The sequence below is a fragment of the Portunus trituberculatus genome, chromosome 46 (genome assembly GCF_017591435.1).
Source record: "Portunus trituberculatus isolate SZX2019 chromosome 46, ASM1759143v1, whole genome shotgun sequence".
NCBI classification, from domain to species: Eukaryota; Metazoa; Arthropoda; class Malacostraca; order Decapoda; family Portunidae; genus Portunus; species Portunus trituberculatus.
The window spans coordinates 11404336-11430127 of NC_059300.1; the positions used below are offsets into that span (position 1 = coordinate 11404336).

A 25792-nucleotide genomic window follows, 5' to 3' on the forward strand; every position below is an offset into this window, starting at 1 on the left:
CCAACTTTCCCTACACATCAGCCTTCTAGCAATGTAGGCCGTTCCACCTCATGCTCAGGGCCTTCATGAAACTGCACTGCTGAAGTTATGGGTGATGAACAAGTCTTTGGGCTTAGTGATATTTTTTTATTTATTTATTTATTTCATTTATTTATTAATTTATCTGTCTCTCTATCTATATTTATTTATCTACCCATTTATTTATTAGTGCCTTGGTTACTGCCCCCCCACCCCCCTTTTTTTTTCCATGAATTTGTTTTGGTTTTGTATTAATGTATGTGTAGATCTTCTGTTAGTTTTCACTATTTTTTTTTGTATTGGTGTATTATTTAGTGTTATTTTATAAAGGAACAATTTGATTTTTTTTTTTTTATTTACTATTTATTTTGTTTCACTTCTCTTTTCTGGGTGCATTATTAGATTAGCTTTTTTTATAATTAGATTTATTTAGTTGTATATTATTTTGCATCCAATTTTTATATCTATTACTTTCTTTTACTTTTTTTCTCTCAGTGATTATATAATTTTGTTATTAGTCTCATTGATTAGGTACGAGTGGTAAGGAGTGGGCAGGGTGGTGAAGGCTTCATCCGGCAGGCCTCTGATTCCTCTAGTGTTTGTCATGATTTATATGTGGCAGAGAAGTACAGAGATAAGTGTGGAGGGTACGAAGGTGAAGCAGATTGTAGAACTTCACACACACACACACACACACACACACACACACACACACACACACACACACACACACACACACACACACACAGGAGTGGATTGAGAGACAGTGGTAGTAGTCTTGGTGGTGGGAAGGGCCAAAAATATCCTGGCACACACACACACACACACACACACACACACACACACACACACACACACACACACACACACACACACACACACACACACACACACACACACAGTCATTCTAGATCTATCTTGTTGAGGGGATGTAATTTGTCAAAAATAGGTACTCAACTCTCTCTCTCTCTCTCTCTCTCTCTCTCTCTCTCTCTCTCTCTCTCTCTCTCTCTCTCTCTCTCTCTCTCTCTCTCTCTCTCTCTCTCTCTCTCTCTCTCTCTCTCTCTCTCTCTCTCTCTCTCTCTCTCTATACAAAGTCAAGTTGAGCAACCTAAAAGCTTATATTTAAGTTAAGTTACCAGGTCTTCACACTCCTACTTCTTCTTTTTTGGTTTATCTTATCATGTGTAAGACTTCCTGCCGATCCCCACCCCTCTCTCTCTCTCTCTCTCTCTCTCTCTCTCTCTCTCTCTCTCTCTCTCTCTCTCTCTCTCTCTCTCTCTCTCTCTCTCTCTCTGTGTTTTAAATGTGTAAGTGTTAGTTAAAAATTGAATAACTGGTGTTTTCATTTCTTTATTATTATTTACATATTTATTTTATTTATTTATTTATCCATTTATGTATTTATTCATTTATTTATTTTGTGTGTGCACGAGTGAAAGAAAGCACATTCACCAGAATTTACCTTGACATACTAGTGAGATAGCAAAGGTTGGTTGTCTTAATCAGTACAGGTTACAGGGACTATTCTAGATATACCTGGCTGTTTTCCTCTTGCATTTTTTTTTTTCTTCATTTCTTTTTTTATGCCATCTTTCTTTTCCTGGTCTCAATTCTCCCAGTGTTCCTCTGCTTTTCTTCAAACATTTCATATACTTCCTTCCATAATCAGCATCACATGTGTCAGTTACCAGGCTGTAGCTCTTACTCCCTTTACTCTACATACAATTTAGAGCTTTTGTTGATAGCCTAGAATATGTAAAACTCTCAGCAAATGGCAGTGGGGTCATCTTGTATTCACAGCCATCACTGCCATTAGCTACCTCATACCTGCTCATGTGCCAGGGTGCAAGTTTGGACATGGTGCTCATTGCCTCTGTGTCACATTTATCCCACAGCCTGTGTGAGAGACTCCATGTTTTCTAATTCTCTCTCTCTCTCTCTCTCTCTCTCTCTCTCTCTCTCTCTCTCTCTCTCTCTCTCTCTCTCTCTCTATCTCTATATATATATATATATATATATATATATATATATATATATATATATATATATATATATATATATATATATATATATATATATATATATATATATATATATATATATATATATATATATATATATATATATATATATATATATATATATATATATATATATATATATATATATATATATATATATATATATATATATATATATATATATATATATATATATATATATATATATATATATATATATATATATATATATATATATATATATATATATATAGGAGGAGGAGGTAGTAAACACCCACCAAAACAATAACTTACTCCCAGTGAGATCTAATAGCACTAGTTCAGGAGGTGCTGTGAACCTTCCATTAAAGCTAGTTGTGATCTCGTTGAATGTTTCCCTTTGTGTCTCACAACTCAAGGGGGTAGTCACAGCCTACCCTCTAAAGACAGCTCTCCTTCACACAAAACTACATGCACTCACCAAACATACACCCTTCACTCCAAATCAAAATTTAAAAGAAAAATGGGACCCAAAATAAACAACGCCTCGGAGTCCCCTCTGGGAGGGACCAAAATGTCCCCAGGTCGGACACCTCTCCTGTTGAAGACCACAAATACCTTGACACCTCCCTCAACTTTTTCTACATTAACTTCTGCAACATTCGCAGTCTTAGATCTAATTTTCAATCTGTGGAACACCACCTCTCCTCTACTAAACCTCATCTTCTTTTCCTCACCGAAACACAGCTGTCTGAGGCAACTGACAGTAGCCCCTTCTCTGTTCCCTCCTACTTTCTCTATTCTCATTTTCATTCCAAAGCTGGATGTTGCGTCTATGTACGCAACGACTTAACTTGCTCTCGTGCCCACGCTCTTGAGTCTTCCGAATTTTCCACCATCTGGCTACGACTTAACAGTCACTCTCAAACTAAATTCATCTGTGCTGTTTATCTCTCCCTAACTCTTCTGACTATAGTAATTTCTTCGACTACTTAACTTCTAAAGTGGAGCACATTCTGTCCCTCTACCCTTTCGCTGAGATTTCCATTCTTGGAGATTTCAATGTTCACCACCAGCTTTGGCTTTCCTCTCCCTTCACTGACCACCCTGGTGAACTAGCCTTCAACTTTGCTATCCTCCATGACCTAGAGCAACTGGTGCAACACCCTACTCGTATTCCTGACCGTCTTGGAGACACGCCCAACATTCTTGATCTCTTCCTCACCTCTAACCCTTCTGCTTATGCTGTCACCCTTTCATCTCCGTTGGGCTCCTCCGATCACAATCTCATTTCTGTATCTTGTCCTATTTTTCCAATCCCTCCGCAGGATCCCCAAAGCGAAGGTGCCTCTGGCGTTTTGCCTCTGCCAGTTGGGGGACCTGAGGAGGTATTATGCTGATTTTCCTGGAATGATTATTGCTTCCGTGTCAGAGACCCATCTCTTTGTGCTGAACGCATAACAGAGGTGTTAGTATCTGGCATGGAGGCGTACATTCCTCATTCTTTTCTCAACCTAAACCTTCTAAACCTTGGTTTAACTCAGCCTGTTCTCGTGCTATACATGATAGAGAGGTTGCCCACAAAAGGTACTTGAGCCTTCCATCTCCTGAATCTCATGCACTTTATATCTCTGCCGGAATCATGCCAAGTCTGTTCTTCAACTTGCCAAACACTCTTTCATAAATAGGAAATGTCAAAATCTTTCAAACTCAAACTCTCCTCGTGACTTCTGGCATCTAGCCAAAAACATCTCAAATAACTTCACTTCTTCATCTTTCCTCCTTTATTTCATCCTGATGGCACCACTGCCATCTCTTCTGTCTCTAAAGCTGAACTCTTTTCTCAAACCTTTGCTCACAACTCCACCTTGGACGATTCTGGGCTTGTCCTCCTCTCCTCCTCCCTCTGACTATTTCATGTCTACAATCAAAATTCTTCGTAATGATGTTTTCCATGCCCTTGCTGGCCTAAACCCTCGGAAGGCTTATGGACCTGATGGGGTCCCTCCTATTGTTCTCAAAAACTGTGCTTCTGTGCTTGCACCTTGCCTGGCCAAACTCTTCCAACTTTGTCTATCGACTTCTACCTTTCCTTCCTGCTGGAAGTTCGCCTACATTCAGCCTGTTCCTAAAAAGGGTGACCGTTCTAACCCCTCAAACTACCGTCCTATAGCTTTAATCTCTTGCTTGTCTAAAGTTTTGAATCTATCCTGAATAGGAAGATTCTCAAACATCTGTCACTTCACAATCTTCTATCTGATCGCCAGTATGGCTTCCGTCAAGGTCGCTCTACTGGTGATCTTCTGGCTTTCTTTACTGAGTCTTGGTCATCCTCTTTTAGAGATTTCGGTGAAACTTTTGCTGTTGCGTTAGACATATCAAAAGCTTTTAATAGAGTCTGGCATAAAGCTTTGATTTCAAAACTGCCCTCCTACGGCTTCTATCCTTCTCTCTGCAACTTTATCTCAAGTTTCCTTTCTGAATAATGCAGGCTGTTTTTGTGATGGTGAAGCCTTTTTTAAAAAGGCAATGATAATTGATATCTGTGATCACTGAGTGGAAACCTTCCAAGAGAGAGATCCATTTTCCCTTAGAAAAACAAAAAATACAGCTAGGTGAACACAAGCATTCACACTTGCACACTTGCAAATTCACCCTCTCACCTTTCTCTCATTGCCTGTGTCTTGACCTTGATGTACACTGTCAAATTCCCCACAGTTTTGTGATGTTGCTACACACCGTTTAAGTCTTTATAAGGCCACTTGCAAATTTAATTGTACACATTTCATGAATGTATGAATATTCCTTCCTAAAACTTCAAGATTCACATAACATTTGGAGCATTGCTGTGGATTGTGACTTTTGATCTTTTAAACTGCTTCCTTCTAGCATTCTAATCACTAAGTATTCTTATCTACATTTGCTTATTGCTGTAAATTTCTTATGATGTCTAAAGGAAATATGAATCATTGTTTGAATGCAGGAGGCCATCACTCGAGCTGGCTGGCTGCACAATCCAGAGTTCTGGAAGTCGCATAAGGAGGCCTCACAGCAACAGGTAAAAGAGCAACAGCAAGAGAAATATGAGAAGCAGGAACTGAATGGAGATGAGGAGCTTACATTCTCTCTGGCAGACTTTACTTTGGGACCAGTCATTGACAAAGGCTGTAATGCTGTAGTGTATGCTGCCAGATGGAAGACAGGCGAGTTTAATACACTATTAGATTTCTTTGTTGTTTTCTGTGCATGTGTTGTCTTTCTACCATATATACATTTTGGTACATAATTTTTGCTTTTCATCTTTTCTATTTGTTAGCTGTATTAATGTAAACAAGTGTGTTCAGTTTTAAGTCTCTCTCTCTCTCTCTCTCTCTCTCTCTCTCTCTCTCTCTCTCTCTCTCTCTCTCTCTCTCTCTCTCTCTCTCTCTCTCTCATTGATGATTTGTAAATTTTTGCTTTGTTGCTTTCAAGATGAAAGCACCAGTCTTCAAAGCCAGATTCACCAGGAAGAGAAAAAAGAGGATGATAAGCCAGTCTCCTACAGTTCTGCCATCAGGGAGGTGGTGCAGGGTCTTCCTCTCCCTCAGGGGTCTTTGAATGGATATGAGGCAGCTGCCTTTCTGCATCCTCAAGATGAGATAGAGACCATCACAGCTGATCTTGTTACAGACGAACATGAGGAAGCACAGACATCTACAGGGAAGTGTGAATCTCAGGGAGCTGTTGCAAGGACTCCTACTACTCCCTGTGGTCCTTGTGAGGATGTTCAGCAAGAGAAAGGTTAGTTAGGACTTTATTTATTTAAAGGTAAATAATGGATTTATTTTATTTTTTTCATCCATCCATCCAGTGTTAAACCTGGATCCTGATGACAGTCATGAGATGCCATGATTCCTTATAGGAGTACAATATTTTAGTTTGTATGTATGAGCATCTCAGTAAACATGATGTAGATGGCAAAAATGGGGTTATCTCTGAAAATCACAATCTTCTTTATTGAATTTGACATTATTAAACAATCCATTTTAACAAAATGTTGCAGTGGAAACAATAAAATAGTTTGTGAGATTAATTTTTTTATAGATGATTAATTTTTTATAGACAACTTATATATTTTTTCTCACTATGATCATTCTTGTGAAGTTAATGTATTTTGTATAGCCACATTCACACATAGGTGGATCACACTTCCTTCTGTCACATCAAACACCTCACCTATACCATCCTTTCTGATTCCTTCTTTCTTTGTTATAACTTCACTATTCACTTTCAAACTCTCCACACCAACACTGCCTGACATATTCTCACCTCTCTTGAACTTGTACCAGTCATGGCCACCTTCTATACCTATCTCCATTAAAGATTCAATTACACTTCTTTCACACTTCTCTTTGGTCTGTCAGCTTCTGCTATTTCACATATACTGCCCATATATTGCTGATCATTCTCTACCTCATCACATCTGTACCTCCTTTTTTCTTCAGCCATCTATACTATCTACTTGTTCTTTTTTTGCTCCTTCCTGGCCTCTCTGATTTCATCCTTCCAACATCGTTTACATACTCTCATTTGTCTACCAACTCTCACAAATTCTATCTGATTCCCAACACTACTCTGCACGCTCAACCAGTCTTTCATTCAGGTGCTCCATATTATACACACTAACATATATTTGTGGTACTGGCATACAAAAGGATAAATGATTAATCATAATATGCATTCTAGACACACAGATAGAAGCAGCAGAGACTTGGCATAATGAATTTCCACTTGCCATAAAGATGATGTTCAACTATGAAGCAGAGTCCAATGCTCCTGCCATTCTAAAGGCTATGTACAAGGAGATCTTGCCAGCTCAGTGTGCGCAGCTCGACCCAGCACAGCAAGAGTGGCAGGAGAGGTGAGTCTAGGGAGAAATTAGAAAATGGAGAAGAAAAAATACTAAATGAGAAAGAATGCTGGAAGAGGGCAGAATGATTCTTAATCTCTTGAGTAACCTTTAATATAATATTAGACAGTTTGAGGTTTGATGGGGAGGAAAACTTGAGAAAAATTAAGGCATGGTATTTTGTTAAATTTGTAGTGCTAATGATTTTCAAGTTACTTTTGGTAATATTTTTTCCTTACCTCATGTTTATACACTTCAGATTATGCATCCTCCCTGCAACTGCTGCCTATGAATTTCCCTTGGCTTTATAGTCAACCTCACCCTCTAGTCTTTGTTCACATCATGTTCTTCAACATGACACTTCCTTTCCTAGACTGTGTGGACCACGGGTATGCCTGCCACCTCATCCCAACATAGTGGACATGCCATGTGTGTTTGTGGATCGAGTGCCATTGCTGGAAGGTTGTCTTGACCTTTACCCACACGCTCTACCAGCTCGACTGAACCCTCAGGGATATGGACGCAACATGAGTCTCTTCTGTGTCATGAAACGGTGAGTGAATAATGAAATGTAGGAAATGGGTAATGCTTGGAGTTATGGGCAGTGTTGTGGTGTAATTGGTAATTAACTAGTAAATATGAGAGGTGGTCAACTCATGCCAATGTTCGTAAATGTCGCTTCTGTTGCGAGACATGATTACTGATGGCCCAGTATTGCTATATTAGCTGCCTCCTCGAAGCCTCACTTGAGTGTTGTATTTTGTTCCCACAGGTATGACATCAGTTTGAGAGAGTACCTACAAAAGTACCATCCCTCCCAGCACACTTGTCTGTTGCTGCTCACCCAGCTCCTGGAGGGGCTACTCCATCTTCACACCAACAACATAGTACATAGGTGACTTATCTAATTTATTTGTAGCAGAAGTCAAACTGTAGTGATGGTGCAAAAGGGAACTAGTTATGCAAGATGATCATAGTTATTCTAAGAATGATTTAATTTTTAGATTGAGCTCTTCACCGTAAGGAACACATTTCACCAAATTAAAATATAATTTTTTAGAGAAAACACAAATGGGATGGATGGTCATTGTGAAAAAGATGTTACTCATAGAACCAGTATGTCTGTAAGATTAAGAAGAGCAGTTTAATGTAAGAGATCAATAGGAGAGCAGTTGTGAATGCATTAATACTCATCTCTCGGGATCTCAGCAGTGCGTTTAGCTTAATTCTTAACTTATTGCTGTTTAATTTTCCCCATACTCAGATTATATTTTACTACTTGAACTTTCCTTATTTTTACCAGAGACCTGAAGTCAGACAACATCCTGCTGTCCCTAGCAGAGGGATGGCAGTACCCTCTTCTGGTTGTATCTGATTTTGGTTGCAGCCTTGTTGGTGACAACTCAAACCTCTCTGTGCCCTTCCCCAGCAGAGAGGCTGATCCTCGCCAGGGTAATGCAGCACTCATGGCACCTGAGGTACAGACTCAACATTTGGTATGGTGTGTGGGAAATCTGGCTGTCAGGGCCTTACTGCTGTTGACTCTTACCTGTGGACTGTTTTCATGGAGTGCTTGGCAGATGATGATGGATAGTGTAGCAAGACTTAAAACTCACAAGATATCTCTTCTTGCAGGTAAAAACAGCCATGCCAGGGCTGCTTTCTTCAGTCTTCTTTGGCCAGAGTGATTTGTGGGCAGCTGGCACACTCATTTATGAGATTTATGGCTTAGACAACCCTTTCTCTCCTGCTGCTGCATTGCATAGAAGATCAAAGCAGCTTGATTCAGCTACCTACAAAGAGTCCCACCTGCCCCGTCTACCACGTACTGCCCCACCTTGGATACGGCATCTCACTGCTGACATCCTGCGCCGTAACCCTCGTACAGTAAGTATATATATATATATATATATATATATATATATATATATATATATATATATATATATATATATATAGTTATAATCTCACACTATTGCCAGAGAGCCACAAAGCACTTTGGATGAAACTGCCATTACCCTGTAACAGGACAGGGCATTGACCCACAAGTAGTCTGCCCCTGAGAGGTACGTGGCACAGATGTAGGTGTAGCAAGATAAAAGATCTCTCCCAACAGGAACAATGACTGTTTAGACTTGGAGGTTCCTTGGCAAGCAATGCAGTGAACCACTACTGCATTGTCTATCTTGAAGTAGATAGCAATCTCTTTGGGATTGAGTTCAACTTGAGGAAGAGGAGGACGACCATCAGCTTTACATTGATATGTAGACCCCTCTCTCCCTTTGACCAGCCGCTGAAGTCTTTCTGACTCACCATCTGTTGCACGGTATCCCTATCTGATGTCTTAGGCACCTGATGCCACACAAAGAAAAGTGGATAGAGGCAACCACTGAGACCACAGGATGGCATCATCCTTCACCCACAGCCTTAGGAGTGGAAATGACCAAGAAGGAATTGGTACGAGAACAGCACAGGATTCTGCCCAGACAGCAGTGTTCATCATCCAGAAACAGCCTGACCCTGTTGAGGGGAGTTAACTTCCACCACAAAGTTTAATGATGCCAGCAAGGACTGCCGATGTCTCTTCATCATGCAGATCAAAGCCCAGAAGATAATGACTCTAGGTCTTGAAGTGCCTTTTCCATTGTGATGTACATTATGGCAGAGCAAGAATTCCATTGTTGATGAGGAACCCCATGCCCTCCAGCACACTTATGGCCTCCTCTAGAGTGCAGGGACATAGCAGCCACCAGCCAGTCATCCCATCCAGATTCACGAGGCAATTCACCCCTGCTGTTACCAGGTGTTGTAGCTCCATATAGTGCTATAATTTATTTAAAATATGAGTACATATGTAATTATAAAGACCTGGACTAAAAGATATTGGTGAAATTTCCTTTAGGGCTATGAACTGTTCATATTTAGGAGCATTATTTTTCAAGGTGAACCTTTATAGTTAAACCATTCTATCAATGGTTATTGGTATAGAGGCAGTATACTGCCAAACTGACCTCTTGTACTTTGTGAGGATTAATATTCTTAGCCCAAGAGGAAGTGATACATGGGAATTCTGTGTGGGCACTGTATCAGTTATCTTCAAGAAATGTCTGCCTCATATATGGATCAAATTCATGATTGTACATTTTCCACCCTCAGCGGCCAACTGTTAATGTTGCAGCAACATTATGCCAGCTGATGCTGTGGGCTCCCAGCAAATGGCTCAATCGGCATTCCCTTTCTCTTCCTACTCATACTGAGGTGAGTCAGTGTGACATTGACACGGTAGGGTTTTTCTAAATCTCCCAAGTTGCAGGTTCCATCACTGCAATAAGTTTACAATAATCATTTCTCTTTAAAAGGATGAAGTACGTATCCATCAGTCAGTTCTGCAGCTGGATTTGAAAGGTAGCCTGTGGTTTTGTAGCAGCTGTTAACTCCCACCATGAAGGGAAGTAAGGAGAGATTACAACCAAGAGAGAGAGAGAGAGATAGAGGGGGGGGGGGTATAGATGTGCTAATCCTTACTATATGCTTCTTCGCCTCCTTCCTCACCAGTCTCTTTAGAGAATGAGAGGGGGGGATAGATGTGCTAATCCTTACTACATGCTTCTTTGCCTCCTTCCTCACCAGTCTCTTTTGGGTAAGATTACTGGCCCAGGAGGATAGCAAGTCAAGGTCATAACCAATAAGGGCTTGTTTTATGGAAGAGGTCAGCAGACACGTTCCAACTGTGTATTGGAAAACAAAACAAATAAATTGTAGATTAATTTTGGTCTGTTTACCTGAATTTTTCTTGTGACTTTACTACATCTCTTCCATTTCAGGTCACCCAGTGGCTGTTGTGCCTGGCAACCAAAGTCCTGTGTGAGGCCAGGCTTCCTCATGTCCATGCATCCACACAACGAGAGAGGAAGAGAAATGCAGGACTTGAAGGAAATGCAGACCATCAAGGGAGCCAACTGGAATACCAGCTGGTATCCACTTTCTTGGGGAGAGTTCATTATGTGGACATAATACAGGCCATCAAGTGGAACAGAGCTTTCTGAGGATATGCAGTACCTTAGAAGTAGATAACTTTGTCCACATGTTGTCCAGTTATCATTGCTGAGTTTGTCAAGGCTTATCCATAGGATTCTTAGCAGTTGTAGTTAAGCACAAAAAGTTAAAGAGAAACTTTTCTGAAAGCCATGTAGCCATTTCTTGATCCACATGACATGTACTCATCTGATATTTTCTTTATATGGATGTCTTAGCTCACTTATCCATCCAGGTTCAAGAAATTTTGGAGTCCAATCATACTAGTAATTTTTGTAAACAGGCTCTTTGCAAACATTTTCCAAACTTTATAAAATTAGGAACAAAATTTCCAGAATGTTTCTTGTTCAAAATAGAAAATACTTTTGAGTGCATCCATGTGTGTATATTTGAATATTCATTTATGAACATTGTCACCATGAAGTGTTTTATTTTTTAGGAACTTGCATATTTTTTTTTCTCTGAGGGTGATTGTCACTGTAGTGAATGCAATATCAAATAGCAGTAATGCATAGGTTACTGCAGTAATCTCATTTATTGACATCATAAGATTAATTGAGGTTTAGATAGAGGCATGGTTTTCTTCCAAAGGTTGAAAACTACTAGAAAATTGTTTGTGAAAAAAAAGAATATTCCTGGTGTGGATGAGTCATTACAAACAAATTTCAGTAGTCTTGTACTTCATGGAGATTAATATCAAACCCTACTTGAAGTAATATGATACTGGATTCATTGATAATATTGACATTGATTTTTAAAGGAAACAATTATTGAAGCTTAGCTTTTGAACAGTGCTGTGTCAGTTAACCATTTGGCAAGGTGATACAATCCATCCAGGAGAGATTGAGATATCTGCTCCCACCTTTTCACTGAAGATTGATAATAAATTAGACTACACTCATTCATAAGTATTGGTGGGTCAGATAGCTGTAGCAAAACATGCTTGGTCCTCTTGAGAGTGAACCATTTAGCCAAAAGCATCAGCCTATGTCAAGACAACTGCATCCAGGAGCTTCACACCACTGATTCATAGCCTCCCTTCAGCATCCTTTGAGGCATGTTGTTACAACGTTTCTACATCCTGGCTTAATGTATGATATATAATAATTCTGCTTGCAAATATAGGTAAAATGAGAGGGTTTTCATCTGAGACATATAGTCAAGTCTCAAGAAAGCAGGTAAATTAGGGAAATCATGGAACAGTTGGCACTATCTAGGGCAAGTCAAGTGATGGTTCATTGAGTAAGGGAATTGTGACATGGCACATGTTAAAAAAATAAGAGGGCCAAGTTTGTTGTCAAGGCCACCAAATACTTATGGTTACTGCATTCCAATATGTCCTAAGGCAAGCTGAAGGCAGGCCATGTGTAGCAGTGCAAAGCAGACGGATGTAATGAATGCCGCTTTTAGCTAAAATGGTTCATCCTCAAGAGAGGACTATGCTTTATTTTGCTGGAAGTATCAGACCACCCCTAGCCAGGGGTCCAATATTCATAAGTAAGTAGTAAGTAGCTGTTCACTAATGCTTCTTAATGAGCTGTATACATAGTATAATTGTGTACTCTTTCATCCAGATCACATTGTATAGTGATGTGGAAAGTTGCATCACAAGAGCCTTGCCATTGGAGATTAATGGCAAACACAATTGTAGCATGACAAAATGCAAAAAAGAAGGCAATTTCTAAAATCAATTACTACCCGGAAATTAGCTTTACATCTTTGGATTGCCTATAATTTCTTCACTTTACTTAAAAAGTGGTTTAGTTAATTGTATAATAAAACTAGTTCCTAACTATTATTAGTAATGTAATGCCATCCTCCAGGTATAATTAATTGTTTGGTAAAATTAACTATATATTGGCTTAGTCATTCGTGATTGGCCCAGATACTCCATAGTTTTTTATATTGTCCCCATTATCTTCTATCAAAAAGAGTATCCATTAAGGTAGAATTCTGTGTTACCCAGATGCCATGGATTATAAAACTATCCACAATGCAAGAATGCCTACAATAATGTAATGAACTGATGTTGACAAATGTTGGCTGCGACATATCTTGGCTAAAATATTCAGCTTGAGATGTTGAAAACTAGTGTTGTCAAATCAGTCATTACAATCATTCATCTACAGGAAAAATATTTCTGGAAATATAATTTGATAGTTAACATTAACTATCACAAATAGAGGAGGATGTTAGATATGTTTTCATGTGATTAAAAGTTAGCTAGTAAACATGGGTATGGTCAGGGAGTGCTTGACAAAACTGTATGCAGACCATGCAATTGTACAGTCTTCTCCCTGCAGTGCTGCTAAAGAAAGAGGACAAAGCAACTGCTTAGCAATGTGGACATGACTTAATAGTTCTGATTTTTGCCTATATTGAGATTTGGGAATAATACTTTACAACAAAAATATGGTTGTTTGGGTTTCACTAATATGGGATTCTACTAGTTACCATGGTTATTATCAAATGGGTTGGTTACTACTACTACTCGAATGTAGTGTTTTCTTGTACTATAGTAACGTATTGTGACCAACAGGTAGGGGTGGCTGTGTTTCACTAATTGCAGACAATTGCATAAAGTCTGACATTAAATTTTTTAAAGTGCCTGAAGCAGGAGACTGTGATGAATTGTACAGTATATCTCTATATATATTTAGATATGGAAAATAAAGAATATAAATAATAATTGAGTGTTTTATAAATAAATAAAATTTGTAGCTTGATCATGCTATAAGAGCATGACATTGTTTCACACAAAACCTGCTGCTTCTAATTAGGCATTCCAGCTCTAGAAATTGACCCAGCATGGAGTAAATTAAGCAATTGCAATCACCTCCCACTAGATGACATTGTGACACCACATCACCTCCATTCCCATTTTGTTCCCTGGACTCATCGCTCTCTTTGATGTTTGTGTTTCCAACCTTGATTACTTTTCCATGCTATTTCTTCTCCACTGGTTGTTGACGAGTAGCATGGAGATGCTCCTCCAGGAGAGGCTGGGGAATCAGGACCAGGAATCATGTTTATCTGGTGGTTTCCAATGCAATTTAGGTTCTCACCCACCATCTTCACTCACCTCCTCTTCAGATCACCTACCACCTGTGGAGGCTCCAATTAGGTCTTACTCTGTCCCTGACTCTTATTCTGTATATATTGTTGCTGTCATGGTATTTATTCTGTGGACAACTGCTGTGACGAGTATGGCTTCCTGGCCTGGTGGAGAGGACTGCCAAACACCAACTCCTTCAGAAGAAATGCGAATATTGTTCTAGTCACAGGGGGCATGAAACTCCATCCTAACCTGGGAGGCCTCCCCAGTACTGATGGTGTGTTTCGATGAGGAGGCAGGGTCCCTAAGCGACTCCCTTGCTCCACAGGACTGCTTCTCAGGCCCCAGAGTCTGACCAGTCACTTCCTGGCTTTTTCCTTGTTTTTGCACCATTTTTTCACTCTCTTTGGGTTTGACAGTGGCCCACCTCAATCTTCCTTTAAGGACATGGTGTTGCAGTTGGTGTCTAAGCAGGTACAGAGATAGATAGGTTTTAATGTGCCTTCTCTTCCTGATCATTACTTATCCTTGGTTAAAGGGATGGCTGAGGCTATTGCTAGCCCTCCTCCTTTCCTCAATGCCAAGTTGGGTGTGAAAGCACCCCAAGTCAATATGTTGGAATTCCAGATGCTTCCTCCTCTTTTTCCAGCTGGGAATGAGAAAAAAAATTTTTGCAAGTAGTTCCTTCTTCCTCAGGGAGAATCATTGGAGGCTGTCTCTCTCTACACCAAGAAACATGGGAATCAATTGGTTCTGAGGAATGGGTCCTGTCTGTCATCTGTCATGAGTACAGATTCTCTCCACTCTCATCCCGTCTGGCAATGTTACCTTTGGACTTTGGCTCCTACTCACTGAGTTCCCAGAAAGACAAGACATTTTGGACTTGGAGGTATCAGTGCTGGACAAAGGCACAATGGAAAGAATCCCTGCAACAGAGGGATTCTACAGTCACCTCTTCCTAGTTCCCAATGTCTCGGGAGGTTTTCAGTCTGTCTTGGATCTGTCAGCATTCAACATCTATGTCGACCGACCAAGTTCCAGATGGAGACAGTTACAAATGTGCTATTGGGCCATTGATCAGAATAATTCAATGGTGTCCATTGACCTCAAGAACAAATATTTCCAGGTCTTGGTGCATCCAGAGCTGCAAATATCTTTGGTTCAACTGGAAAACTCAGCCTCTCAAGTTCAGGGTCCTTTGCTTTGGACTTTCCACAGCTCCCTATGGGTTCACAGGGATGATGGCATTGATTTCAGCGGCTTCACACCAGAAAGGGATTTGCCTCCTACATTATCTCAATGACTGGCTACTTCTGACTGTCAGAACAGGAGTCATCTGCTTTGACTCAGACTTTCCTGGGAGTTATGTTCCTGGCCTGGGAGTCACAGTCAGCTGGGACAAGTCAAACCTCTATCTGTCTCAAAAGAATGCTTTCCTGGAAATGGAGATTCACTCTACTGCTTTGAAGGCTTTTCCAACATGGACAGCATTCTCTCCTTCTGGTCATGTTCCTGGATGACAGTCGATCCATAGTAAGATAGTGGGTGGTTTAGCTGGGCCATATAGCTTCACTTATCCATCTTGTACCCAGAGCTTGTCACAGCAAGCAGAGTCTGCAGTTTCAGCAGATGAGAGGTGGATTGGTCTGACCCGGAATGATACCTATTCCTTAGGACATGAACAGCTATATAACCTTCTATGGAGGTCAGATGATGCCAATCTCCTAGCGAGACAGTCACATCATGCAACCTCGCTGGAAATGTGTCTTTTACACAGACGCCTCTTCTGAGGGTTGGGATGCCTCGGTGCTTCATCACTTAGCGCATACCATTTGACCCTTGCTGAAATGTGCTTTCCACATCAACCTCCTGGAGTTTAGGGAAATTCACCTCAGTATGCAGCACTTTGAGGCTTTGCTACGGGAAAGCACTGTCTGTCTTTTCTGACGACACACTGCTCTTTTGTATCTCCTCAAACGGTAGGACTCGCTCATTGTCTCTCAATATCAAGGCACAGGCTATCCTGAGTTGGTCAGAGCAGAATTCTAATACCATCTTCACCCAGTTTCTTCAGGGCTCTGCCAATGTGGTTGCTGATTCCCTCAGTCGCAGGTTGTACATCATTTCCACCAAATGGACACTCCACCAAGAGGTATACGACTCTCTCTGGAAGCTCAAAGGTTGCCCGCTCATAGATCTATTTGCCACCATGCTCAACTATAGGATTTCAACTTTCATCTCTCCATTCAAGGATCCCATGGCGATAACAGTGGATGGGTTAATGTACAACTGGGACCACCAGCACCTGTATGCCTTCCCTCCATTTGCAGCAGTCAGGAAAGTCAACAAGCTTCGGGACCTCTCTCCTCACTGCACACTTCTGGCCCCAAAAGGAATGGTTCCTATAGATGACCAGCAACACACCTTGCCACCTTCCACCTCACATCCACCACTTCCACCTCATTCCTCACATTCCTCTGTCAAGCCACTTCTCTGCTTCTGGAGCTATTCCCAACAGGTTGTGCAGTTCCTGGTGGGAGCCAAGCTGCATTCTACTCTTATGAATTATTAATGCAGAAAACAAACACTACACCTGGTGTCAAAGGAATTGTCATCTCCATCCCATCCAACCAGAAGTTTGGAGACTTCCTGGTTCATATACATCTTTCTATCTCTGCCATTAAGAGCTAAAAGGCTATGTTGAAAAGTGTCTTCCATTTCAAGGGGTTTGACTTGTCTACTGATTACATCCAGTGTGATGCCATCAATGCCTGCAGCAGGCAAATTCCCAGGCCTATCAGCAGGATGCCTCCTTGGAATCTGGATGTTGTGCTCAAGGCTCTCATGTGAGCCCTTTTTAAGTCTATCTCCTAGGCCTCCATGAGGAATTTGACCATGAAGACACTGTTCCTTATGGCTCTCACTACTGCCATTAGGGTTGGTGAGCTTCAAGCCTGCACTTTTCAGGTTGTTGTTCAAGGGGAGAATTTAAATGTCAAAACTCCCAGTATTTATTGCAAAGACAGAGTCGGTGACAAAGCCAGTTGCTAGGGAATTCAGAATTCAGTCTCTCTTCTGGTGGGGCATGATGATGAGGAGAGGGTTCTGTGTCCAGTTCAGGCCCTTAAGTTGTACCACCATCAAACCAAGTCACAACCTAGTCCCAGACAGTTTTCCTCTCTGTGCAGACTTCTCTGGGTCTGAGTACTCCCACAACTGGATCCTCCTACAGTTGAGCTAAGTTTTATATCAGTTGCAAACCCAACACAAAAAGACAATTCCCTCAAAGAATGAAATTAAACCTGTGAATCACCTTCACTTGGAGAACATGGATAAGTGGGTCTCCAGGTTAGTCTCATCATTGAAGACATTATAGAACAGAAAGAAAACACCCTTGGAGAGCATATAGACACAAGAAAAAGAATACAAGGATGGTATATGGTATTGTAGAGGACACCAATCCTTACTTCTGGAAGAGACTGTCCTCCACCAACTCACTTATTTTCCTTTAAAATTGGACCATCTAGATAGCAAAAGCTACAACTGAAAACTTTTTTTATTTGTAAGAAAAGATGGAAAAGGTAAGTCAATTAATCAAGTGCATGACAGGTTTCATAAGCTCTATTAAGAGATAGTTGTACTTACAGCACTCAGGAATATTTTTCACTAGCGCTGTCTCCCGCAGTACCTGGGAGGACCACCTGACACCCACACACAGCCATACACTCGCACTTCCACACATGCATGCAACTTTTCATCTGACCAAATACTTAAAGATGTCACGTGTGAAAAATCCAGTGGCGCAGTTTTTCAGTCAAAAACTTCCTGACTTTCTCCGCAACAACCTTTACATAGGTTGACCATACAAATTATAAATAAATAAATACATAAATACATAAACCTTTCTGTTAAAGGAGATTCCTTGGCGTCAAAACAACACAACATAACATTTAACATTTGACGCACTTAATGCCCCTCTTATTTTTGCTTGTCTTAAAAAGACATCCAGCACACAGCAGCAAATTTTACACAGAAAGCCACATCTTAGCTTACTGGTTAATGCAAGGGGATGTGAGACACAGAAGGAAGGACGGTATTATGGATTGTCACAACCAGATAAAGTGCGTTGTTGCATGGGATAAGCCCAACTCCCATTACGGAGAGGCTCCTTGCTTCTCACTAGTGGTCCTTGCCTTGTACTCCTCAAGTATGGTCAGAGAAGGCTACTATGGACTTGACTGTATACAAAGATACTGATTTAGACACAAGCACCTCATTACAGACTAATCTAATACTGTTACTCCTTCAACATACATACAATTAATATAAAAAGTCAACTTAAAATAAAAAAATAAAGTTCTTTACCTTCAGTAGTTCATGATACAATGAAAATTATATTTTCTACACTGTATACACCAACACATCAACCTACAATGGAGAAGCTGCAAACACTAGCTTAAAAATTCAATGTGATATGAATCTTGAAGTTGCTGTACAGTGAGGCTTTGTCTGAAGCACTACTGAATCAGGCTGACCACAACTAACAAGAATGATTAAGTTGACATGTTTATGACTTGAGTTTGATCCAATTTGTTTGTGACAATTATTAAAACTATCCTTATATTTCAAAGTTCTAGCACTTGTGTTAAAATTATATAAAGCTTTAGTGTGTGGGAGTAAAGCGGGCCACAAGGCAGCCCCCCTCAACACCTTCCTTACACAATACCAAGTCTCTTCTTAAGCCTCATTAGCATAAAACATAACTTATATGTTAGGAATAAGTGACAACAAAGATAACATTTTTGGGGAAAAGAATTAAAATTTTCTATTTTTGACTTGCCTATTATTCCATGGATGGTGCTGCTCAGTATCCTCACCACAATGTCTGCCTGTGCAATTCCCATCTTCCTCCTCAAAACACATGTCTTATGCTCAATAGTTTCACACACAAAATTTACCCTCCTGATGTCTTCACACCATCCCTTAGCACCAATCACTGTGCTTTCATGCTCATAAATTATAACTTTACATGAATATGACCAGGTTATGATGTAGCACTAAGTGACTCAGGGCAGTTGCAGGTCTTAGGTTCCAAACCAGCCAAAATCTATGCTTAGATTTTCAATAAATTTGAAACTGAAAAATTATATATATATATATATATATATATATATATATATATATATATATATATATATATATATATATATATATATATATATATATATATATACACACACACACACACACAAGGAAAGTAAAAATACCACGAGAACTAAATGCATGCTGCAGCCAAGCTGCATGTTAGATTCATAAGACATTGCCATGATGAGTTCATCAGCATCTGTGTTACAGATAGTTAAAAGTCTCCACCTTTTAGCCAGCTTGACCAATGCAGAATAAAAACTGCACACTTTTTAAGCTCACACTTGCAAAAATTAAATTTAATAACTTTCGTTCAGCAATTCTGCAGAAACAGCATCAGCAGCAGTAATCAATGAGTGAAATATTACTCAATACCACAAATTTCTACTTGGAAATGTTACCCAAGATCCTTAACAAGTTAATTCACCATACAAACATAGAATGGTGTGTTAATTTAAAGACAATCAATGAAAGAATGACAAATAATTGTTTAATATATAAAGTGGCAAGGAGGGACACTATAGAATGGAAATGTTATATCTGCAGCTGGTGTAAAGCAAAAATGTGCAAATTGGGAACAAGGTGAACTTGTATGCAAAATCTGCCATAGTGATGGAAAGACGATTCTAAATCAGATCAAGTTAGACCACACTCTGATGTGAACAAGAACTGCATCCTTGTAACACTTCTATGAACAAGTTGATTTCTATGCAAATGTTATATTATTTGTGGTAAAGAGTACTCCTCAGGATAACTTGTGAGCATATAATGCCATCAATAATCAGTCATGATAATATATGAGTGCTGGAAACTTGACTTGTGTTAGTCCAAGAATTATGCACATGTGCAAAAACAAGAACTTGTAACCTGAGCATGTAAGGTTTTCTGAAACAGCACGGATACAGACCAAGAGTTGTTGCAGCACTGGTGCAGTTCAGCCACAGCAATATATCTAAGCAGCTTTTCTTTAGCTGAACCATCTAAACAACAAATTGTACTAACTTTATATTCCATGACATGATATTAGTCAAATATTATAATTCAAATGTGAAAATATAAGAATTATGCTTTTTGCAGGAGTAGCTGGAACCAGAAGGCAGCACCAGTCACAGGTTCCTGCTGCAAGAACTACCACGACATAACTTACACATAACATTCATTATGATGCCTTACTGGGGTACAATACCTGTATCTTAAATAATCTATATACAAAGCTGACATGACAACTACATACTGGCTTATCCCTATCTATGAGAGATGAAAAACATGTGCAGTTAAGATATAATTATGAAAAATGAATAATGGACTTAGTGCGATAGTTTTGAATAATAACACAGCCATTGGTTGGTTGGAGTCCTGGTCCTAAAGCAACAAGTCAGGCTAACACTTGGTGGCATCCCAAGGCTGCTGTGTGTTCCACACAACTTGCACATCTTGTGCACTCAAACTGTCTCCGGCTCAGCACTACTCAGAACACTCCACTGTCCCAGCCAGCAGTGCTCCAGGCCTCGGCTGTCCCAGGTCCACTGGGAGAGGACTACAGTTGCTTGCTATGGATACAAACTTTAGGAAATGTAAAAAAAACATTATTAACTTCCTTAGAAGAAAAGGAAGGCAAGACTGTTCACTACCTAGGATAACCCTGCACTGCCAATGAATCACTCCAACAGGCAGTTCAAATGCTGCCAGCCTTACCTACAAAGCCTCAGGGCCATAAAAACATTAAAAATTCAAGCTAACATCTACAGCTAAGCTACTGAAACGAGATCAAAGTATCTTAACTGAGGCGTGAGGCCACCCCTCACTGCACCAAGACATTACAAAATGCAACACAACTTCTCACCATCTAGGAACCTGCAGTGGACGCAACACAAGAAATTAGCTTGAGGAAGGCCACAATGACCGGATCTGAACCAACTTTTCTAAAAATCTAAATTAAGCTTCAAGGTCTTTTATATAAAAATTCTACTCATAATGAAATTGTGTGTGAATCTTGTCAGTGCTTCCTTGCCGGTGCTCCATGTCTGGGACCCCAGTGCCCAGCCTCCACCTGCTGTACAGACGTGATATCCAGTATTTGTGAAGCTCATCAATAGTTCTTTTTACAAGTGATACATCACAGCACTAGGAAACTCTGTAAGATGTATACAGAGAGAGAGAGAGAGAGAGAGAGAGAGAGAGAGAGAGAGAGAGAGAGAGAGAGAGAGAGAGAGAGAGAGAGAGGTGGGGGAGGGTGGGAAGAATTTTCTATAAAGTTTACAATACAAAACTTTATACTGAACATTAGTCATGGGTTCCTCCACTTTAGAATATTTACATATCACTCAACAATCTACTTAACGAGTAAGAAGCCTCTGACGTTGGCAATGAATTTCTCAAAGTTGTCCCTGAATTTGATCCGGTTGATGCGATCTGCAGTGAGCTCTACGTTTGTGGTGAGCTGTGTGAAAGATTCTGCCAGACGCTGTCCTGTGGTGGGATCTGTCTGGCTGTGCAGCAAAGTTTGGACCAACTCCTGATACTCCGCCTGCAAGAGAAAATGTTGTACTAGCATGTAAAAGATTTGATCAGTAACCCGTTACTTACAACCAGACTATTTTTGAAGTACATGCATACTATGCACAGAAGCAACATTATGATAGATACCCCATAATGGCAGTGGTACACACATACCACACTAATACATCAGTGTAACACCAGAACCTAAGTGTGGATTTCAGCTTTATCAGGACCCATGTAGTGGCAACATTCTTCAGAAACCTGAGAAATGCTTGAGGTGTTATTCTTAACCACATGTGTGTTACAAAAAAAACCATTAGCCTTTCAATTAGATAAGAGTTTACTTTTTCATGCAAAAACTAAAGCAAATCATTATTTTCTTAAAGTGTAATATTATTCATCAAGTTCAAATGTACAAAACCACTAACAAATCTCTGCACCTAATCACACACACTCACTAGTCCACCACACAATAAACAAAATAAATAGGACTAGAATTACTTTACCTTAAGTAATCCATTTGGAGATACAAAACTTCAAAAGAAATTAATGAAATAATGCATATGATGTGAATCTACTTCTAAAAAGGGCTCTTACAAAACAGAAAGGGCAACAACCAGATAGAACTTACAACAAAGAAAAAGATGTGAACTAGTCATTCATTAAACTACGTAAATTCTAAACGCATTACGAAAATCTGTAAAGGTATGTGTACAATATTAGCTTAATATTTCTTTTCTACAAATACAGCAAGTTTTATATTTAAAAGTTTTATCAAACTTAATGAAGCTTAAAACATTCTCTTAACTTTGGGCATTTAAATCATAGCTACATCACTGCAATCTGAAATTTCTGTCCTGGACCAGAATGACAGAAACAGACTGACACATACCTGGAAACAGCAGATAAGTGTGTAGAGGGCTGCTGATGCTGCTTGCAACAGGTCAGAATTGATCTGCTGTGACAAGATTAAGTCTAGTACGAGCTGCAAGCAACACAAAAGGCAATAAGTCTTTAGACAAATAATAGCTCATTTCAATTATTTATGATCCTAACATGGCTGGATTTTGGAGCTATGGAAACATTGTGGATTTAATGGCTGAGATGATGGAAGATGGCTATTCCTTTTCTTTATAGCAATCACTCCTGTACTCTTTCAGTAGCTGTTGCTCTAGCATCTAATATTATCAATTCATACGACAGTATGGCAAATGGCATCAGACTTACATTGCAGTCATCTGAACAGGCCACATGATAAGTTAGGTGGCTGCATTTGTGACTGAACAAATAATGAAAATATAGATTATCCAAGCACATTAATTAGTCATATGCTGCTAAAATAGCACATTACCTTGAGAAAAGGCCGTAGTCCCTGTCGCACAGGCAGCTCTGGACCACAGTTTTTGTGAATGTAGGAGCCAAGCACCACTAGAAAGTCAAAGGACAATGTTCCTACGTCGGCGCCAAAACTGGTGAGGCCCAACTCAATGGATGCTAGAAGGTTCTGCAGTCAAAACAAGATAATCAAAATCCTTTCTATGTATAACTAAATAAAAAGATTGATAAATAATGGAGTTATGTATGATGAACAAATTAAGTTTACAATATCTACTATGAAAAAGGAAACAATAATGAGCTATACCTACCACCACTTGTTACCAGACTTAAATAAATTTCAATAACAAGAACACAATAAAAACTTGATATTTTAACAATGAACACAACAAAAGCTACATTTAGCAGTGCTTATTTTTTTCTTCATGAAAGAGGAAACACCAGCTAAGGAAAAAAAATAAATTGCTAAAAAATTTTGTTAAATTGAAATAAAGTCAGAAAGGAACTCCAAGGATGTATTTTTTTTTTTTTTTTTTTTTTTTTTTTGTCAATTTTAAACTTTACATGAATATATGTGTAGATAGATGCACGTAGTTTTGTGTGAAGGAAGAGAGTTGTCTTTAGAGGGCAGGTTGTGACTGTGACTGCCCCCTTATGTTGAGACACAAAGGGAAACATTCAGTGAGGTCACAGCTGGCTCTAATGATAAGTTCACAGGACTTCCTGAACTAGTGCTATTAGACCTCACTGGGAGTAATCACCATTTTGGCAGGTGTTTACTACCTCCTCCTTTCAAGGCAGGGCAGGATGTCATATTATTGTTTGAAAAAAATATTAATGACATCAAAGATGTTTAACCTTCACCAGTTTCACCAATACAATGGTTAGTGCATCTGAATGAACCTTTCCAATCAGAACTATGGATGGTGTGACCACATATGATGTAAAACTAAATATGTACCTCACAATAAATTTGTAAATAACTTTTTTAGTAATTTTCTTAATGTGTCATGTAATGAGGAATTTCTATCTTTATGTGTCATAGTAAGCACACTTCTAAACTATCCTAATGGAACTTCATTTTCCAACTACAGCGCTCAACATAATATTGAGTCAGTCCAATGTTTTGGTGAAAAAGAAAGAACCCTAATGGGATTGAATTTTTATGGTATATTATTGAACAGCGCAACATAGTGGTGTAGCATGTGTGGCTTATAAACCCACCGTTACCACTTCTGATCAGTTGCCCTTGAGACCCTAATGAGGAAGGTTGTATTCTGCAAGTGCTCTGAGTGTGGTTTGCTCTTGACCACCAATGCCCCTTCATCTAATCTATCTAGTGTTGTTACAATAGGCTCTAGCAAGGATTAATCACAAAACACATAGCCTAAATCAAAGCCTTGAAGAAAAATTGCTGCACAATTAAACAAATAGCTGAACAAGTCAGGATATGCCACCGTAGTGTACAGCAGTGGGTTGCAAAGTTTAACCAGGACAGTAGCACCAACACTCCTCCTCAAAAACTAAGGCCTGGAAGGATACCTAAGACTGGAAAAAAAAGGCCCAGAAAATCATAAAATGTCAGACTGTGGCCTGGCATTTTATGATTGTCTGAGCCCTTTATAATTTACCCTAATATTTCAGCTGTTTATCTTAATATTTCAGGACTCACATCATGATAATATAGTTGACCACTGTTTCCATGCCACTTTTCATTTGAATGAGGGAAGTGAGACTAAAACTGTGTGCATCTTGTCACAGTGGCAGCTCTGAATCACTCACCTTCATGAGCTCCTCAGGCAGCATGCAGACCTTGCTAGGATAGATCTCAGCAATGAAGGTCACCATTTTGAAGTACTGGGAGCACAGTGAAGGCAGTTTGAGTAGATCTCGTGACATGAGTGGCATGATGATGTTGAGGCCAAAAAGACACACGTCTGCTGCTGCCACCACTTCCTGATCCTCCCCATGACCCGATGGCGCCAGGTCAATGAAGTCCTGAGGCACAGTAGGGTTATGACTCCAGCAAAAAAACACTATCCTCTCCTCAACCCTTCCCATGATTGCACTAAAGGTCCACATTGTGAACTCCTTAAAGATATGCACACAAACAAACACACAGAAAATAAATCAAAACAAGCACAGAGAGAGAGAGAGAGAGAGAGAGAGAGAGAGAGAGAGAGAGAGAGAGAGAGAGAGAGAGAGAGAGAGAGAGAGAGAGAGAGAGAGAGAGAGAGGAGAGAGAGAGAGAGCCATGAGGAGAGTGAGAAAGCTAAGATGCATGGGCTCTAGATGTGAGCCTCTACCTTGGACAGCAGGGAAGTGAGAAGTTCCATAAGCAGCTGTAGATCTCTCCACTGATCCTCTTCCCCACGAGCCTCAAGAGTGCGCCTCCCAATGTTGTGCTTAGCATACGTCCCCACCAGATGAACTGAAGCTTCATACAGTTGCTTACTAGCACTCTGATGGAGCAAGATCCAAGAGCATCACAACATGAATGGTAAAGATGCTTTTCAATTGCTAGGATTTCTAAGACCATGCAACTGTCACTACAAAGGTATTAGTAGATTATCAATTAAACAATAAAAATCTTAACAAACCAACAACTTGCTTGTACCTGAAAGAATACTGTTTTGTTAAAGTGTTATATATATATATATATGTGTATATATATATATATATATATATATATATATATATATATATATATATATATATATATATATATATATATATATATATATACACACACATCTTTATTTTCACTAAATATTTAAGGTACATGTAATGAGCATATATATATATATATATATA

At 39.6% G+C, this 25792-nt stretch overlaps 2 protein-coding genes and 1 long non-coding RNA gene across 5 annotated transcripts in view; 2 read left to right on the forward strand and 1 right to left on the reverse strand.

Moving 5' to 3' along the window:
- Positions 1-13633, forward strand: part of LOC123520297 (serine/threonine-protein kinase Pink1, mitochondrial-like) — a 28197-nt gene extending 14564 nt beyond the window's left edge. The window contains exons 4-12 of one of the 2 annotated variants that reach the window (XM_045282474.1): positions 5005-5224; positions 5691-5801; positions 6747-6921; positions 7283-7462; positions 7682-7804; positions 8213-8387; positions 8545-8796; positions 10066-10167; positions 10734-13633. In XM_045282474.1, coding sequence (XP_045138409.1) covers positions 5005-5224; positions 5691-5801; positions 6747-6921; positions 7283-7462; positions 7682-7804; positions 8213-8387; positions 8545-8796; positions 10066-10167; positions 10734-10955 — 1560 coding nt within the window. In that variant the 3' untranslated portion in view covers positions 10956-13633. Of the gene's footprint in view, positions 1-5004; positions 5225-5492; positions 5802-6746; positions 6922-7282; positions 7463-7681; positions 7805-8212; positions 8388-8544; positions 8797-10065; positions 10168-10733 lie in introns of both variants that reach the window. The other variant, XM_045282473.1, reaches the window with a different exon arrangement.
- Positions 13634-17604: 3971 nt separating this feature from the next.
- Positions 17605-25792, reverse strand: part of LOC123520294 (exportin-4-like) — a 33959-nt gene continuing 25771 nt past the window's right edge. For both annotated transcript variants that reach the window (XM_045282471.1, XM_045282472.1), the window contains exons 19-23: positions 25285-25440; positions 24761-24976; positions 22995-23147; positions 22536-22628; positions 17605-21671 (exon numbers count right to left, since the gene is read on the reverse strand). In XM_045282471.1, the coding sequence (XP_045138406.1) occupies positions 21477-21671; positions 22536-22628; positions 22995-23147; positions 24761-24976; positions 25285-25440 (813 nt within the window). In that variant the 3' untranslated portion in view covers positions 17605-21476. The remainder of the gene's footprint in view (positions 21672-22535; positions 22629-22994; positions 23148-24760; positions 24977-25284; positions 25441-25792) is intronic.
- Positions 21229-25166, forward strand: LOC123520299. Its single transcript, XR_006679222.1, has 2 exons — positions 21229-21367; positions 25124-25166. It is a non-coding gene; the product is annotated as an uncharacterized LOC123520299 (long non-coding RNA).